This window comes from Moschus berezovskii, chromosome 11 (assembly GCF_049115385.1).
Source record: "Moschus berezovskii isolate FMDL1 chromosome 11, NW_MosBer_1.0, whole genome shotgun sequence".
Taxonomy (NCBI): domain Eukaryota; kingdom Metazoa; phylum Chordata; class Mammalia; order Artiodactyla; family Moschidae; genus Moschus; species Moschus berezovskii.
The window spans coordinates 99,004,870-99,022,927 of NC_142470.1; the positions used below are offsets into that span (position 1 = coordinate 99,004,870).

The window sequence follows — 18,058 nt, forward strand, 5'->3', positions numbered from 1 at the left end:
AAGATTCATGCACCCTGATGTTTAGAGCAACATTATCTACAATGGCGAAGATATGAAAGCAACCTGTGTCCCCTGATAGAGGAATGGGTATAAAAATGCGTATACATACAATAGAATATTACCCAATCATTAAAAAGAAAAACTTGTCATTTGGGACAACATGGATATATCCAAAGGGTATTATTCCAAGAGTAAATCAAATACCTTATGACTTCACTTATATGTGGACTCTAAAAGCAAAGCAAACAAACAAAACGAAAGCAGATTCATAGATGTAGTGAATAAGAGTGGTTGCCAGAAAGAAGGGGGATGGACAGGTGGATGAAATGGGTGAAGGGAGTAAGGGGTACAGAACTCAAGTAAGTCAAGGGGATATAATAAGCTGCATAAGGAATACGGTCCATAGTATTTTAATAGCTTTGTGTAGGGACAGATGGTTACTGGAATTATTGTGGTGATAATGGATGCAAATGGCCAATCATTATGCAATACACCTGAAACTAAATACTATTGTAAGTCGACTATATTTCAATAGAAAAGAAAAGCTATCTAGCATCTGCACAATGAAATACTATGCAAAGAAATACTAAAAGAGGGGAAAAAAGAGTGAGAAAGCTGTTTCTATATTGAGTTTTGAAGATTTTGTGGATACTATTAAATTTAAGAGTGAGGGGAAGAAAAATGCATATTTACTATTTATGTAAAAAAGAAAAGACTGTATGTTTGTTTGGCTTATAAATACATTACAATATCTGAAAGGATTAATAACAAATAATGGTGGTTATTATAACTTCCATGATGTGCGTGCGTGTGTGTGTGTGCGTACATGCATAAACATTTGGGAACTCGATAGACAGAGGACCTAGAAAGGAGTGAGCCTTTTCATGGTAAGACTCAATATATTTTTGATTTTTAATTTTCAAACAATTTAAGACTCCCAAGAAGTTGCAAAGATAGGACGGAGAATTCTCAGGTACCCATCACAAAGCTTCTCCCAGTGATACCATCTTACACAGCTATGCCACACGATCAAAATCAAGAAACAGATGATAGTACAGTACTATTAACTAAACTACAGGCTGTATTTGGAATTTGCCAGCTTTCACATGCACTTTTTTGGTGTATAGTTCTATGAAATTTTATCATATGCAGAGATAAGTAAAAATTCCACAGTAATCAGGATACAGAACTGCTCCATCATTGCAAGGAAATTCACTCATGCAATCCCTTTATAGGCAGATTCTTCCCCCAGTACTAATCCTGGCAATTCCCAGTTTGTTCTCCATCACCATAGTTTTGTTTCTTTTAGTACTTTTTGATGTTTGAATGAAATGAATGTATTATTTTGTCAAATTGTAATAGCTAAAGAGAACTGAATAACTCTTCATGCTTCTGTAGTTAAATATGTGTGCTTGTGTTTTAATGAGTTGACCGTTTTCTGTTAGTTTTAAGGTGAGAATGAGGGGGCTTATGCCTGTACAGGCAGGCCTAGTTTATATCACATTGAAGGAAGATTTCTTCCTTCTCTCCCCTTTCCTCCCTGCCTTTCTACAGTTCTTGGGACCCAGGGACTGCCTCCGGGACTCCTGAGGCTCTGGGGCTCACATGCTTTCCAGTCTGTCACCTGTGCCAGGGTGGGTTAAGTGCTGCTAGCCCTCTGCTCACCTTGCGCTTGGCAGAGACTTGTTCCTGGTAGCGGTCAGAGGAGTCCCCAGGGATCTCGCTGGCCCACAGTGTGATGCCCACTACAGTGTAAGCATAACCTATCACCAGCAGGGGGAGGAAGTAGATCAGCACAGTCACGCAGATGTGGTACCTGCAACAAGGTGAATGGGAGTAGTCAGTTCAAGAAATAACAGGGCTAGTCAAGCCTTGACAGTTACCTGTCTCAGACTAGCTTTGCATGAATAAGTAGGTGATCTGTTAGTGGATAAAGTAGAGAAAGCAAATCTTTTGGACATGTTTTTCTTGTGGACTTTTCCATAATGGAGATTCCTGTTCAGAATGAAAAGAGTAAACATTAATGAAAGGGAACTGAATTTGTTGAACATTTATGGCAATTTTAGTTGATGTTAAGTTCAGTATTGCTTACTGCTCTCTCCAAAGAAAAATGCAAACTTAGGCTGAATTAATAGCAGTATATTTTCTAGAATAAAGAAGGTGATTGTACCACTCAATAGTACTTGTCAGATTGAAACTTGGGCTTAATTTTGATGCAGGGACACAGATCAATAGAACAACTAGTACATTCAGATGAGAACAATTGTGATGGTTAATAAGACCTGTTTAGTTGCTAACTTGTGTCTTAATCTTTTGCAATTCCATGGACTGTAGCCAGCCAGGCTCCTCTGTCCATGGGATTTCCCAGGCAAGAATACTGGAGTAGGTTGCCATTACCTTCTCCAACTGGATCTTCCTGTCCCAAAGATCAAACTCGTGTGTCGTGCATCAGCAAGTGAATTCTTTACCACTGAGCCAAGCTATTCTAAATGACAAATGGATTCACGAATATAAGTACAATCATCTTGGAGAGAGACAAAACTTATCCCAGAATTAGGATCAGTAGGTGAGAGATACAAAGTTTAAGCTACTTCTAAGCAGTGTTCTTGCCTTGAGAATCCCGTGCAGAGTCGGACACGACTGAAGCAACTTGGCAGTAGCAGCAGCAAGCATAATTCTTAAATATATATCTCTCGATGGAAGCTGTCTGGGTCTGAGTTACTGCTTGAAAGACAGTTACCAAAGGATTTGAGCCTGACTGGAACATGAACAGAAACAAACCTTTGCAGTGTTAGCCCACAGATTCTGAGGTTCCCTACAATGGCACTAGTTGTTCTATTCTGTTTAAGGGGAGGGTCATTGTAATTTGGACATTTAAATAAGTTATTTGAATTTTGAGGAAGAATATTTTTTCTCAGAGGGTCCTTGGAAGGTGTAGCTAGTTATAGGGCTTTCCTTCTGATGTGTGTGTAATGCAAAAGCTCAGAATTTCTAATAGTAATAACATGAGAACAGCTAATATTTTGGGAGGTTTACTCTAGGTCACTGTGTTAATAATTATATTAATGAGAGTGTTAATAGCAGAACTGGAAGTTAGGTTTTATTTAGTGAAGAACACAGTGCCAACAACTTTACTGGCAATATTTTCTTTAACCCTCAAGACAAGGGTAGTGAGAAATGGAATATTTCCTGCCATATCAACAAACAAGTATGTCGCAGTCATCAACAGTTCCATCCCTCCAAATGTGAATTTCTGAGCCTGGAGGGCACCCAGAAAGAACAATACCTACTATCCAGCAGCCTCAGCCACTCCCCATGGTGAGCACTGAAGAGTTGGGGGTTGTGTGTGTGTGAAAATCATTAGAAACTGGCCCCAGATAGCTGAGATACATATGAAAGAAATGACCTTAGTAATCCCAGGCTCTTGTATCTGCTTGTATATAAAAAAAAGCACTAAATTACTTGAGATATCTGGTCTTCTTTAAATAACAGTAATCTTTTGATGTTTGGACTACTTGCCCCTTGTTGCAAACTTCTATATAATTTGACTCCTCCTCCTGCCTCCTGAGAGCAGTTCTCTCAGGGTTACTTGAGATGCTGTCTCCTGGACTTGAAGTCCTAAAAATTCCCATCAAATAAAACATGCAACTTCTAGGTTGTGATTATTTTTTAAATGGACAGTTTTGGCAACCAACAAAGGGATCCAGAATGGATTCTTATCCTTGACCTGAACTCTACGAGGATCTGGAGCCTTGGTACCAGCAGAGGCTTCTTGTGTCCATCTGCCTCCTTGAAATCCAAACAGATTTGAGTGAATCTTCCTGGGGCTCAGATCTCCTGTATTGGCTGATGACCTTGAGTTTTATTTGGGGGAAAATGTTATCTTTGAAACTTGGTTTCAAGAAGAGGTACCTGGGTTTCTTAGTTTAGACACTGGGTGGGACATCCTTAAAGTACTGGGAAGATTTTTCTCAATTTAGATGCTGAGTAGGATATCCTCAGTGTTCAGGCACTGGGAAGATTTTGTTCAAGCAGGGGATCCTCAGTGGTAAAGCCCTGGAAAGACTCATTTTGGATACTGAGTGGTTAGCCTCAGTTTAGAGACTGCTCAAACACTGAGTAAGGTGGGACTGAGGTATTAGGGGGGAGACTGGCTTGTTGTTTTTCCTTGACTTGGCTACCTTAATAGAGTCTGTCAAAATAAAACGGAAACCTTCTGAGAGCTTCTGAGCTCCAAAAAGGGACTCTCTTTTCCTGGCTGGCAACGGCTTTCTCAGATGAATGAGAAATTTGCAGGAGTGGTGGAAGCAAGACCTCATGCCACGCAGCTTGTTCCTACAGGAAAACCCATTTGTGTAATTAACAAACTGCTCAACAGGGGACACACATAAGAATTGGCTATCACACAATCTGAGCACGCATGGAAGTCTTATAACTCCACTGGGAAACCCGAGACACATAAGATGGGGCTTAAGCAACTCTGGGACAAAACCAGAGAACTTAAGCTCCCAAAAAGCACACACTGGCCCATCACATGCAATTTTATCTCAACAAACTGACTTCAAAATGGGAAATAAAGGTTTCAAAATAAAAAGGAATGAGAAATCGCCAATACCCATGCAAAACCTACAGGTGTTTACTTGATCGGAAATTGGAGGAAATCTCACCATGGAAATTGAGGGGACTCTTCCATTGCCTATGCAATTAAGTTTCATTAAGGTGAAAACTGGCTTAGTAAAAATATATTTTCAGACTTTAAACAAAGACTTTCTAGAGGGAAACTTGCATTTCTTTGTGTCTTTGAGATGTAAGTGTTCTTTCGGATCTTCCCAGGTTGTTCTGTGCTTGTTTGTTTTGTTTGTTCCTGCTTTTGAAAACTTAGTCTTGAGAGTAAAACTCTCTGGGTTTAGGTTACATCCTCTCCCATTCTCTTATGGGGAAGTCTTTTGCATCTAATGGTTTGAATTTCTATTGAGATATATTTTATTGGTGGCCAATTGATGGATCATTTAAAATTGGAAAAACTAACTGGTAAATCTAAAGTATACTCATCATAGCCAGCGGTCTTGCTAGTATCTATAAACAAAAATCAAACTAAAGGTGAAATTATGTATCTAATAATTAAACTAAGAACTTCCATAGTTTATTTAAAACAAGTTTAAAAAACTAGCTTGAGAAGCTTCATTTGTGGTCTGTGCTTCTTCTCAATGGGTTTTACAGTGTCTAAAAGGAGTATTAAAATAATTATAATATAAGCATGAAATACCTGTAAGGAAAGTCTGACTATAATTCCCAACAAGTTAGAATTTCTTTAAGGTGTTATCTCAAATGAATAAAGAATTATTTGGATGATTACTTAAAATGGGACCAATAAAATGTGATTAAAACAAGATTTTATACTACTACACTACCTAAAGCTAAATGGGCCAAAAGGGATAACCTACTGGTCTCTAACATTAAAAGCCAAATGAGTCTATCCTATTTACCTCAGGTTTTACAAAATATATTAAAGAGGCTGGATGAATCACAAGGTAGAATCAAGATTGCTGGGAGAAATATCAACAAGCTCAGATATGCAGATGACAGCACACTAATGGCAGAAAGTAAAAGAGGAACTAAAGAGCCTCTTGATGAAGGTGAAAGAGGAGAGTGAAAAAGCTGGCTTAAAACTCAACATTCAAAAAACTAGGATCATGGCATCTGGTCCCATCACTTCATGGCATATTTATGGGGAAACAAGACAAAAGAAATTAAAACAAAAATAAACAAATGAAAAAAAAGAAGAAAAACAAATAAATAAATAAACAGGATCTAATTAAACTTAAAAGTTTTTGTATTGCAAAGGGAACTGTTACATAGACTAGGAAAAAGGAGTCCAGAATGGTGGTGGCTAAAAGACAAGGAAGTTGGAAAAGCCCACAAAAATAGAACAAGGGAAGGTCTGAGGACCGGAGTGAGGACCTCAGGTAGAACAATCAGTACTCCGGCTAGCCCAGTTTACACAGGGCAGGCCCAGGGGGAGGAAAAAACATATAAAAAGAGGAGCCAAAAGGCTGGGGGTCTCTCTCATGTGCTCTCTCTCTCCCCTCTTCGTGTCTTTTGGGTTGGCATGCCCTCATGCCTCAAGGATGTATTTTCCTTTATTTTCTAAATAAAACTGGGCTGTAACAGTGAGCTGTAACACTCTGTAAAGATCTGTCTGAGAGCCGTAACACTGATCTGTCCAAGAGCTGTGACACAGTCTGTCCAAGAGCTATGACACGCTGAGGGCTTTAACGTCCGTCACTTCAAATTTTTGTTGTGATGGGACAGAACCGAGGAAATGACATACTCCCCTGACAGAACCATGGACAAAAAGAAAATACAAACTACTGAATGGGGGAAAATATTTGTAAATGATATTACTGATAATGGTTCAATATTAAAAATATATAAACAGTTCATACAACTCAATATCAAGAAATAATCCAATTAAAAAATAGAAGAAGACCTGAACAGACATATTTCAAGCAATACACAGATAGCTAACAGGCACTTGAAAACATGCTTAACATCACTAATCATCAGAAAAACACGTCAAAATCATAGTGAGATATCACTTCACCACTATCAGAATGGCTATCATCAAAGAGGAACTAAAGAGCATTTTGATAAAGGTGAAAGAGGAGAGTGAAAACGGTGGCTTAAAACTCAATGTTTAAGAAACTAAGATCATGGCATCCAGTCTCATCACTTCATGGCAAATAGATGGGGAAACAATGGAAACAGTGACAGACTTTATTTTCTTGGGTTCCAAAATCACTGCAGATGGTGACTACAGCCATGAAATTAAAAGACGCTTACTCCTTAGAAGAAAAGCTATGAAAAACCTATACAGTGTATTAAAAAGCAGAGACATTACTTTGCCAAAAAGGTCCATCTAGTCAAAGCTATGGTTTTTGCAGCAGTCATGTATGGATGTGATAATTGGACCATAAAGAAGGCTGAGTGCCAAAGAATTGATGCTTTTTGAACTGTGGTGTTGGAGAAGACTCTTGAGAGTCCCTTGGACTTCTAGGAGATCAAACCAGTCAATCCTAATAGAAATCAGTCCTGAATATTCAATGGTGGGACTGTTGCTGAAGCTCCAATACTTTGGCCATATGATGTGAAGAGCTGACTCATTGGAAGAGACCCTGATGCTGGAAAAGACTGAAGGCAGGAGGAGAAGGGGATGACAGAGGATGAGATGGTTGGATGGTATCACTGACTCAATGGACATGAGTTTGAGCAAATACCAGGAGAGGGCGAAGGACAGGGAAGCCTGGAGTGCTGCAGTCCATGGGGTCACAAAGAGTCGAACACGACTGAGTAACTAAACAAAAATCATCAAAAAATCTACAGATCACAAATGTTGGTGAGGATGTGGAGAAAAGGGAATGCTCGTACACTGTTGGTAGGAATGTAACTCAGTGAAGCCAGTATGGAAAACAGAAAGGAGGTTCCTCAAAAAACTAAAAGTAGAACTAATATATGACCTAGTAATTTTACTCCTGAATGTATATCCAAAAAAAAAAAAACTAATTCAGAAGAATACATGCATCCCAATGTTCATGGCAGCATTATTGACCATAGCCAAGCTATGGAAACAACCTAAGTATTCATCAACAGATGAATGACTGAAGAAGATGTGGTATATAAATATGAAATACTACTCAGCCATAAAAATAATTAAATTTTGCCACTTGCAACAACACGGATGAACTTGGAGGGTACTTAGTGAAATAAGTCAGACAGAAAAATACTGTATGTTATCCTTTATATGTGGAATCTAAAAAATAAAACTGATTAATGAATGTAACAATAAAGAAAACACTCATAGGTATAGTAACAACCTAGTGCTTACCAGCCTAGAAAATCCCATGGATGGAGGAGCCTGGTGGGCTGCAGTCCATGGGGTCGCTAAGGGTTGGACACAACTGAGTGACTTCACTTTCACACATTGGAGAAGGAAATGGCAACCCACTCCAGTGTTCTTGCCTGGAGAATCCCAGGGACGGGGGAGCCTGGTGGGCTTCCGTCTATGGGGTCACACAGAGTCAGACACGACTAAAGTGACTTAGAAGCAGCAGCAGCAGTGCTTACCAGTGGTGAGAGGCAAGGGTGGAGGGGCAAGATAGAAGTATAGGATTAAGAGGTACAAATTACTATATATAAAATAAATAAGCTACAAGAATATATTGCAAAGTATAGGGGATATAGCTAATATTATATAATAACTATAAATGGAGTATAACTTCTAAAATTGTGAATCACTATGTTGCACTAAAATATATAATATTATTAATCAACTGTGCTACAATCTTTAAAAAGACCAAATAAAAACCACAAAAATTCAATGCATAAATCTCATCTCTCTCATTATGTGGGAACCAAGCTGTCCCTTCTGTCACAGACTACTGTAGTCACTCTCGATTTTTTCTCTGGCTCACTTTGGGGCATCCCTGATCCCTGATCTCTGAGCTCTTCTTCCAAGGCCAATATTAATTCTGAGAGCTGACTATCAGATTTGAGAGCCAAAAAATCCCCCATGAAGCTGTACAAAAGTAAGTTTATGCTAGGTTCTATTGATCAATTCTCTTAAATAGTGATTTTGGCAAAATATTAAAATGTAAGTTTACCTCCAGTGAACTGCAGGAATATGGTAAAACTTCTCCAAGAAGATGTCAAGATGGAAAAAATATTTATTTTCATATTTTCTAATGATTAAATTTCAATCATTTGACCAACATTCATTTAAACTTGGATATTGGATAGAGCATTTGCAGTTTCTATGTGAAAGGGGTTTGTCTGAGCTAGATTTTCTGTCTCTTTGAATTTGTCTATTCTAAGTATTTTAGATTGGAATCATACAATATTTGTCCTTTTGTGTCTGGCTTATTCACTTAGCATTATGTTTGCAAGTTTCATCCATGTTATAGCATGTATCAGAACTTCATTCTTTTTTAAGGCTAAGTAATATTCCACATATATATTTATAACATTTTGAATGTCCATTCATCTAATGAGGGGCATCTGAGTTGTTTCCGCCTTTTGGCTATTGTGAATAAAAATGTTTCTATGAACTTTGTACTCTTTGGTGCACAATATTTGTTTGAAGCCCTGCATTCAATTCTGAGTATATATCTAGAAAAGAAATTGCTGGGTCTTATTATTAATAATTTAATAATAATTAAGTTATTAATTATCCATGTTAGAATATGAATCTGTCTGTAATTCTTTTTTGTTGAAATTAAATCTATACTTTTTATTGCTCACAAATGAATAACAAAATAACTTTTTCTTTTTAAAAAAGAGACTGATAAAGTAGGTTGACTGATTCAGCTTAGCTTTTTCCTAATGGTCTGATCTGTGATTTTCCAAAGAGCACGTTGTTTTAAAATATAGATTTTACCTATGGATAGATCAACTAAACAGAAAATTAACAAGGAAACACAAACATTAAATGATATCATAGACCAGTTAGAACTAATAGATATCTATAGGACATTTCACCCCAAAACAATGAATTTCACCTTCTTCTCAAGCGCACACGGAACCTTCTCCAGGATAGATCACATCCTGGGCCATAAATCTAGCCTTGGTAAATTCAAAAATTTTTTAATAATTCCAAGCATCTTTTCTGACCACAATGCAGTAAGACTAGATCTCAATTACAGGAGAAAAACTATTAAAAATTCCAACATATGGAGGCTGAACAACATCTTACTGAATAATCAACAAATCATAGAAGAAATCAAAAAAGAAATCAAAATATGCATAGAAATGAATGAAAATGAAAACAAAACAACCCAAAACCTGTGGGACACTGTAAAAGCAGTACTAACGGGAAGGTTCATAGCAATACAGGCATACCTCAAGAAACAAGAAAAAAAAAACAACTAAATAACCTAACTCTACACTTAAAGCAACTAGAAAAGGAAGAAATGAAGAACCCCAGGGTTAGTAGAAGGAAAGAAATCTTAAACATTAGGACAGAAATAAATGAAAAAGAAACAAGAGACCATAGCAAAAATCAACAAAGCCAAAAGCTGGTTCTTTGAGAGGGTAAATAAAATTGACAAACCACTAGCCAGACTCACCAAGAAACAAAGCAAGAGAAACCAAATCAATAAAATTAGAAATGAAAAGGGAGAGATCACAACAGACAACACAGAAATACAAAGGATCATAAGAGACTACTATCAGCAATTATATGCCAATAAAATGGACAACTTGCAAGAAATGGACAAATTCTTAGTAAAGTATAACTTTCCAAAACTGAACCAGGAAGATATAGAAAATCTTAACAGACCCATCACAAGCATGGAAATTGAAACTGTAATCAGAAATCTTCCAGCAAACAAAAGCCCAGGTCCAGATGGCTTCACAGCTGAATTCTACCAAAAGTTTAGAGAAGAGCTAACACTTATCCTACTCAAACTCTTCCAGAAAATTGCAGAGGAAGGTAAACTTCCAAACTCATTCTATGAGGCCACCATCACCCTAATACCAAAACCTGAAAAAGATGCCACAAAAAAAGAGAACTACAGGCCAATATCACTGATAAACATAGATGCAAAAATCCTTAACCAAATTCTAGCAATCAGAATCCAACAACACATTAAAAAGATCATACATCATGACCAAGTGGGCTTTATCCCAGGAATGCAAGGATTCTTCAATATCCGCAAATCAATCAATGTAATACACCACATTAACAAAATGAAAAATAAAAACCATATGATTATCTCAATAGATGCAGAGAAAGCCTTTGACAAAATTCAACATCCATTTATGATAAAAACCCTCCAGAAGGCGGGAATAGAAGGAACATTCCTCAACATAATAAAAGGTATATATGAAAAACCCACAGCAAACATTATCCTCAACGGTGAAAAACTGAAAGCATTTCCCCTAAAGTCAGGAACAAGACAAGGGTGCCCACTCTCACCACTACTATTCAACATAGTTCTGGAAGTTTTGGCCACAGCAATCAGAGCAGAAAAAGACATAAAAGGAATATAAATTGGAAAATAAGAAGTAAAACTCTCACTGTTTGCAGATGACATGATCCTCTACACAGAAAACCCTAAAGACTCTACCGGAAAATTACGAGAGCTAATCAATGAATATAGTAAAGTTTCAGGATATAAAATCAGCACACAGAAATCCCTTGCATTCCTATACACTAATAATGAGAAAATAGAAAGAGAAATTAAGGAAACAATTCCATTCACTGTTGCAATGAAAAGAATAAAATACTTAGGACTATATCTACCTAAAGAAACAAAAGACCTATATATAGAAAACTATAAAACACTGGTGAAAGAAATCAGAGAGGACACTAATAGATGGAGAAATATACCATGTTCATGGATTGGAAGAATAAATATTGTGAAAATGAATATATTACCCAAAATAATTTATAAGTTCAATGCAATCCCTATCAAGCTACCAACGGTGTTTTTCACAGAGCTAGAACAAATAATTTCACAATTTGTATGGAAATACAAAAAACCTCGAATAGCCAAAGCCATCTTGAGAAAGAAGAATGGAACTGGGGGAATCAACCTGCCGGGTTTCAGGCTCTACTACAAAGCCACAGTCATCAGGACAGTATGGTACTGGCATAATGACAGAAATATAGATCAATGGAACAAAATAGAAAGCCCAGAGATAAATCCATGCACCTATGGACACCTTATCTTTGACAAGGGCTGCAAGAATATTCAATAGAGAAAAGACAGTCTCTTTAACAAGTGGTGCTGGGAAAACTGTCAGCCACCTGTAAAAGAATGAAACTAGAACACTTCCTAACACCATACACAAAAATAAACTCAAAGTGGATTAAAGATCTAAATGTAAGAACAGAAACTATAAAACTCCTAGAGAAGAACATAGGCAAAACCTTCTCCAACATAAATCACAGCAGGATCCTCCATGACCCACCTCCCAGAATATTGGAAATACAAGCAAAAATAAACAAATGGGACCTAATTAAAATTAAAAGCTTCTGAACAGCAAAGGAAACTATAAGCAAGGTGAAAAGACAGCCTTCAGAATGGTAGAAAATAATAGCAAATGAAACAACTGACAAAGAATTAATCTAAAAAATATACAAGCAGCTCCCTCAGCTCAACTCCAGAAAAATAAATGACCAGAAAAATAAAAATAATCAAAAAATGGACCAAAGAACTAAACAGACGTTTCTCCAAAGAAGACATACAGATGGCTAACAAACACATGAAAAGATGCTCAACATCACTCATAATCAGAGAAATGTAAATCAAAACCACAATGAAGTACCATTTCACGCCAGTTAGAATGGCTGCTATCCAAACGTCTAAAAGCAATAATTGCTAGAGAGGATGTGGAGAAAAGGGACCCTCTTACACTGTTGGTGGGAATGCAAACTAGTACAACCACTATGGAGAACAGTATGGAGATTCCTTAAAATACTGGAAATGGAACTGCCATATGACCCAGCAATTGCACTCCTGGGTATACACACCAAGGAAACCAGAATTGAAAGAGACACATGTACCCCAATGTTCATCACAGCACTGTTTATAATAGCCAGGACATGGAAGCAACCTAGATGTCCATCTGCAGACGAATGGATATGAAAGCTTTGGTACATTTACACAATGGAATATTACTCAACCATTAAAAAGAATGCATTTGAATCAGTTCTAATGAGGTGGATGTAACTGGAGCCTATTATATAGAGTGAAGTAAGCCAGAAAGAAAAACACCAATACCGTATACTAACCCATATATATGGAATTTAGAAAGATGATAATGATAACCTTGTATGCAAAAGAGACACAGGTGTATAGAACAGTCTTTGGGACTCTATGGGAGAGGGTGAGGGTGGGATGATTTGGGAGAATGGCATTGAAACGTGTATATTATCATATGTGAAACGAATTGCCAGTCCAAGTTCGATGCATGATACAGGATGCTCGGGGCTGGTGTATTTGGATGAACCAGAGGGATGGGATAGGGAGGGAGGTGGGAGGGGGGGTTCAAGATGGGGAACATATGTACACCCGGGGCAGATTCATGTCAATGTATGGCAAAACCAATACAATAATGTAAAGTAATTAGCCTCCAATTAAAATAAATAAATTTAAAAAATAGAATTTATACATAAGTGAGAAAAAATAAATACATAAATAAAATATGTATTTTACTTTTTTTAATTCGGGTGTAGTGAGGTCTATGTTCTATGACATTCAGTGTCAGCTATGAGCTCATAGTCTTCAAAGGAAAGAATTCACTCCAGGACCAAAGGAACACAGTTGCTCATGTCTTTGCAGCAGTGTAACAACTTTATTAATAGTAATAGGGACAGCTTCTGGCACAGACACCAGAGGGTCAGGAAGAGATCCACATACAGCTTTTAAGATATTTTATTGTATATACCTTTTGACCTGTTACTAAAAATAGTTTTGGCTTAGGATTAGGTCAGTTTGTTTCCCTTAGATCTTGTAACAAAGGTCGGTCTCCTGACAACGCCAAGGAGCCTGTTTCTATGGCCCCGATGTTATCAATTAACCAGCTCCCTAGCTCCCATTTCTGATGTGGGTGAATGGCCATAAATTCCAGGACACGGATGACTACATGACTGGGTTCATGGACTTCTTATCCACCTGTCTAGAAACACTGTCACTAACAGATCAAGACAAGGTTTCCATTGAAAAGACAGTTTATTAGTCATACTTCCCAAGAGAAAGGGGCATACTGTCTCACAGGCGGTCATAGGCAGAGAGCATGGAGAAAATGTGGGAAAGTCAGGCCTAGGATGGTCTCGTGTGAATCGTTTCAGTGGGCCCCAGTGTAGGGACTGCCCATAGATGTGACGTGGCCCTGGAGTGATTAGGGCAGAGGATAGTATCTTGTAGTATAAGAGCCCTGAAAAAGCAGATAGATGATGGGTAGGGGCTTTGGGTTGTTTAGTTTGCATATGAAGACACACTAGCTGGAGTTATCCCTAGGAGTTATCTAGCCCTGGATAGGCAGTCCTTCTTAGATCATCAACAAGACCCAAGATACAAAGCATCAGATACAGAAACTAGAAAATATGGTTAATACACACTTTAGTGATGTCATTAAACCTCAAACAACAATGTAGTTCCAGGGACTACACTGGTGGCTCAGTGGTGAAGAATCTGCCTGCCAATGCAGGAGACAGGGGTTTGATCACCAATCGAGAAAGATCCCACGTGCTGCAGAACAACGAAGCATATGTGCCACAACTATTGAACCTGTGCTCTAGAGCCCAGGAGCCATGAGCACTAAGCTCATGTGCCACGACTATCAAAGCCTGCATGCCCTAGAGCCTGTGATTCCCAACAAGAGAAGCCAGCACATGAGAAGCCTCAGCACTGCAACTAGGGAGTAGTCCCCACTCACCACAACTAGAGAAAAGCCTGCATAGCAACAGACAGACCCAGCATAGCCAAAAGCAAATAAACAAAACTATTACAAACAATAATGGAGTTACAACAGGCTTGCAGGCCTTGGATCTGAAAAGGCAGTTCTCAGTGCTAGCCATATTCCAGAACTGTGCTTCCACACTCACAACCAATTACATGAGTATCTCTGCACACTGATTGTTTTAAAATCTTCCCCAATTATTCTCATGTGATTCTGAGCTTGAGAAAGACTTATCTAAGACAGTGTTTTTCAAAGTTTGAAACAGAACCAATAGCAGTTATCATCTTGGAACTTGTTATAAATGCAGATTCTCAGTCTCACTAAGTTGGAAACTGGGTGGGGCCCAGCCCTCCATATTTGCATAAGCCCTCTATATGATTCTGCTGTTGCTGCTGCTGCTAAGTCACTTCAGTCATGTCCGACTCTGTAGGCTGGTTTAAGTTTAAGAACCACTGGTCCAAGGTAAGGAGCATCTGTGACTTTGGTCAGAGAGCTGACTTTGATGTGAATGCAAGTCACATCTTCCTCAGGGTATGCGGGCAGCTATCACCTTAAAAGGAAGTTGAGCTGGAGCTGGGGAGACTAGGGCCAGAGGCAAGTGTGAGGCTGGGCTTCCCCTATGCTGAATGGATGTTGATGCCCCTCAGTGCTGGGCCAGACCTCAAGTCACTGGAGCAGAAGTCCTGAACTTTCGGTCTGAACTGGCTGTTTCCTTTAAGGGTGTGTTCTTCTCCTTCCCAGCTCCTGCACCCAGCTGTGCTGGAGCAAGAAGGGCTGTTGTGGGTAGTCAGCAAGGTTTGGGGTTGAGGTGTGGCCGTCTGGCTACTGTCAGAGATCCAGACTGCCTCTGGTGTGTCACCTATACAATTGCAAATAATGGCTGCCCTTTCCCTGCTCAGAAACCACTTGGGGTTTGAGCTACTTCAGATCTCACAGTCCAGCTTTTAGGCTGGTTGTACCAGTCCTTGCTCCAGTGTGGAGCTGTGATGCCAGGCAAGTGGTGTTGGAACATTCACTCAGTTCAGGCTGGGTGGCAAGCCAGGGAAGTTGCAGGAAACCAGTCAGTCATGGGTGCAGTTTCCATTTGTCCCCTCTACCCTACTTCAGGGGCAAGCAAATCATTATGCATGCCTCATGAGCAGAGTCCTGGCTTTCTTTTGCCCTTCTGGCGCTGCCCACCAGCCCTCCAACCAGCCAAGGGGGCTCATCTTCCTGGCATTGGAACCCAGGGTTGGGATGGCTAGTATGTGACTCAAACTGCTCACTTCCCAGGAAGTGATCTCTGTGTAATTGCTATCTTTCTCTGATTCTCCTCCCAGGAGGACTGACCTGTTTGATTTTCTTCCCTTCCTACTCAATTTTTTGTCGATCTTCCTCATAGCTTTGGTTACACATAACTTCTTCTGCCACTTTCCAGTTAGTTTTAAGTGAGGATTGCTCCATATGAAGATGTTATTTTTGATCCGTTTGTTGGGGGAAGTAAGCTCTGTGTCACTCTGCTGTGCAATCTTGATCTCCCTCCCCATCTGCTTTATTACATGACATGGTTCTTAGAGGCAGAGCCGAGTTGTTGTTCATTTGCTAAGTAATATCTGACTTTTTGTGACTCCATTGATTGCAGCCAGATAGGCTCCCTTGTCTTTCACTATCTCTCAGAGTTTTTTCAAACTCATGTCCATTGAGTTAGTGATGCCATCCAATCATCTTATCCTCTGTCTCCCCCTTCTCCTCCTGCCCTCAATCTTTCCCAGCATCAAGGTCTTTTCCAATGAGTCAACTCTTCCTATGGATGGCCAAAGTATTGGAGCTTTAGCTTCAGCATCAGTCCTTCCAAGGAATGTTCAGGGTTGATTTTCCTTTGAATTGACTGGCTTGATTTCCTCAAGTCCAAGGAACTCTCAAGAGTCTTCTCCAGCACAATTCAAAGCAGCAACTCATTGGGTTCAGCCTTCTTTATTGTCCAAGTCTCATATCCATACATGACTACTGGAAAAACCATAGCTTTGACTCGACAGACTTTTGCCAGCAAAGTGATATCTCTGCTTTCTAATACACTGTCCTGGTTGGTCATAATTTTCCTTCAAAGGAGCAAGCGTCTTTTAATTTCATGGCTGTAGTCATCATCTACAATGATTTTGGGGCCCAAGAAAATAAAGTCTGTCACTGTTTCCATTGTTTCCCCATCTATTTGCCATGAAGTGATGGGACTGGATGCCATGATCTTAGTTTTTTGAATGTTGAGTTTGTTGTAGTCCAGAGTCAAAATCTTTAGTGCAGTCAATGAAGCAGAAATAGATGTTTTCCTGGTATTCCCTTGCTTTGTCTGTGATCTAACAGATGTTGGCAATTTGATCTCTGGTTCCTCTGCCTTTTCTAAACCCAGCTTGTACATCTGAAAGTTCTAGGTTCACATAAAACTGAAACCCAGTTTGAAGGATTTTGAACACAACTTTACAAGCATGTGAAATAAGCAAAAGTGTGCAGTAGTTTGATCATTCTTTGTCATTGCCTTTCTTTGGGATTGAGTGAAAACTGACCTTTTCCAGTCCTGTGGCCACTGATGAGTTTTCCAAATTTGCTGACATATTTAGTGCAGCAATTTAACAGCATCATCTTTTATGATTTGAAATAGCTCAGTAGGAATTCCATTACCTCCACTAACTTTGTTCATAGTAATGCTTCTTAAGGCCCACTTTACTTCACACTTCAGGATGTCTGGCTCTAGGTGAGTGACCATAGCATTTTGGTTTCCTGGGTCATTAAAATGTTTTTGGTATATTTTTATATATTTCGTGTATTCTTGCCACCTATTCTCAATCTTTTCTGCTTCTATTAGGTCCTTACCAGTTCTGTCCCTTAGTGTGCCCATCCTTGCATGAAATGTTCTCTTGATTCCTCCAATTTGAAGAGATCTCTAGTCTTTTCCATTCTATTGTTTTCCTCCATTCCTTTGCATTGTTCACTTAAGAAGGGTTTCTATCTCTTCTTGCTATTCTTTGGAACTCTGCATTCGGTTGGGTGTATCTTTCCCTTTCTCCCTTGCTTTTTGCTTCTCTTCTTTTCTTAGCTATTTGTAAATTCTCCTGAGACAACCACTTTACCTTCTTTTGTTTCTTTTTCTTTGGGTTGGTTTTGGTCACTGCCTCCTGTACAAGGTTACAAACTTGTGTCCATAGTTTTTCAGGCACTTTATCTCTTAGATCTAATCCCTTGAATCTATTCATCGCTTCTGCTGTATAATCATAAAGGATTTGATTTAGGTTATACCTGAATGGCCTAGTGGTTTTCCTGACTTTCTTCAATTTAAGCCTGAGTTTTGCAATAAGAGCTTCTCCATATGCAGCTGTAAAGGGTATAATTAATCTGATTTCAGCATTGACCATCTGGTGATATCCATATAGTAGAGTCATCTCTTGTGTTACTGGTAGAGGGTGTTTGCTATGACCAGGGTGTTCTCTTTGCAAAACTTTGTTAGCCTTTGATTGCTTCATTTTGTACTCCCAAGGCCAAACTTGCTTGTTATTCCATGTATCTCTTGATCTCTTGACTTCCTATGTTTGCATTCCAATCCCCTATGATGAAAATGACTTTTTTT

At 38.9% G+C, this 18,058-nt stretch overlaps 1 protein-coding gene across 1 annotated transcript in view; it reads right to left on the reverse strand.

The window, feature by feature from the left end:
* TACR1 (tachykinin receptor 1) overlaps positions 1 to 18,058 on the reverse strand; it is a 178,278-nt gene that overhangs the window by 14,049 nt on the left and 146,171 nt on the right. The window contains exon 3 of the mRNA XM_055400696.2: positions 1,666 to 1,816. Coding sequence (XP_055256671.2) covers positions 1,666 to 1,816 — 151 coding nt within the window. The remainder of the gene's footprint in view (positions 1 to 1,665; positions 1,817 to 18,058) is intronic.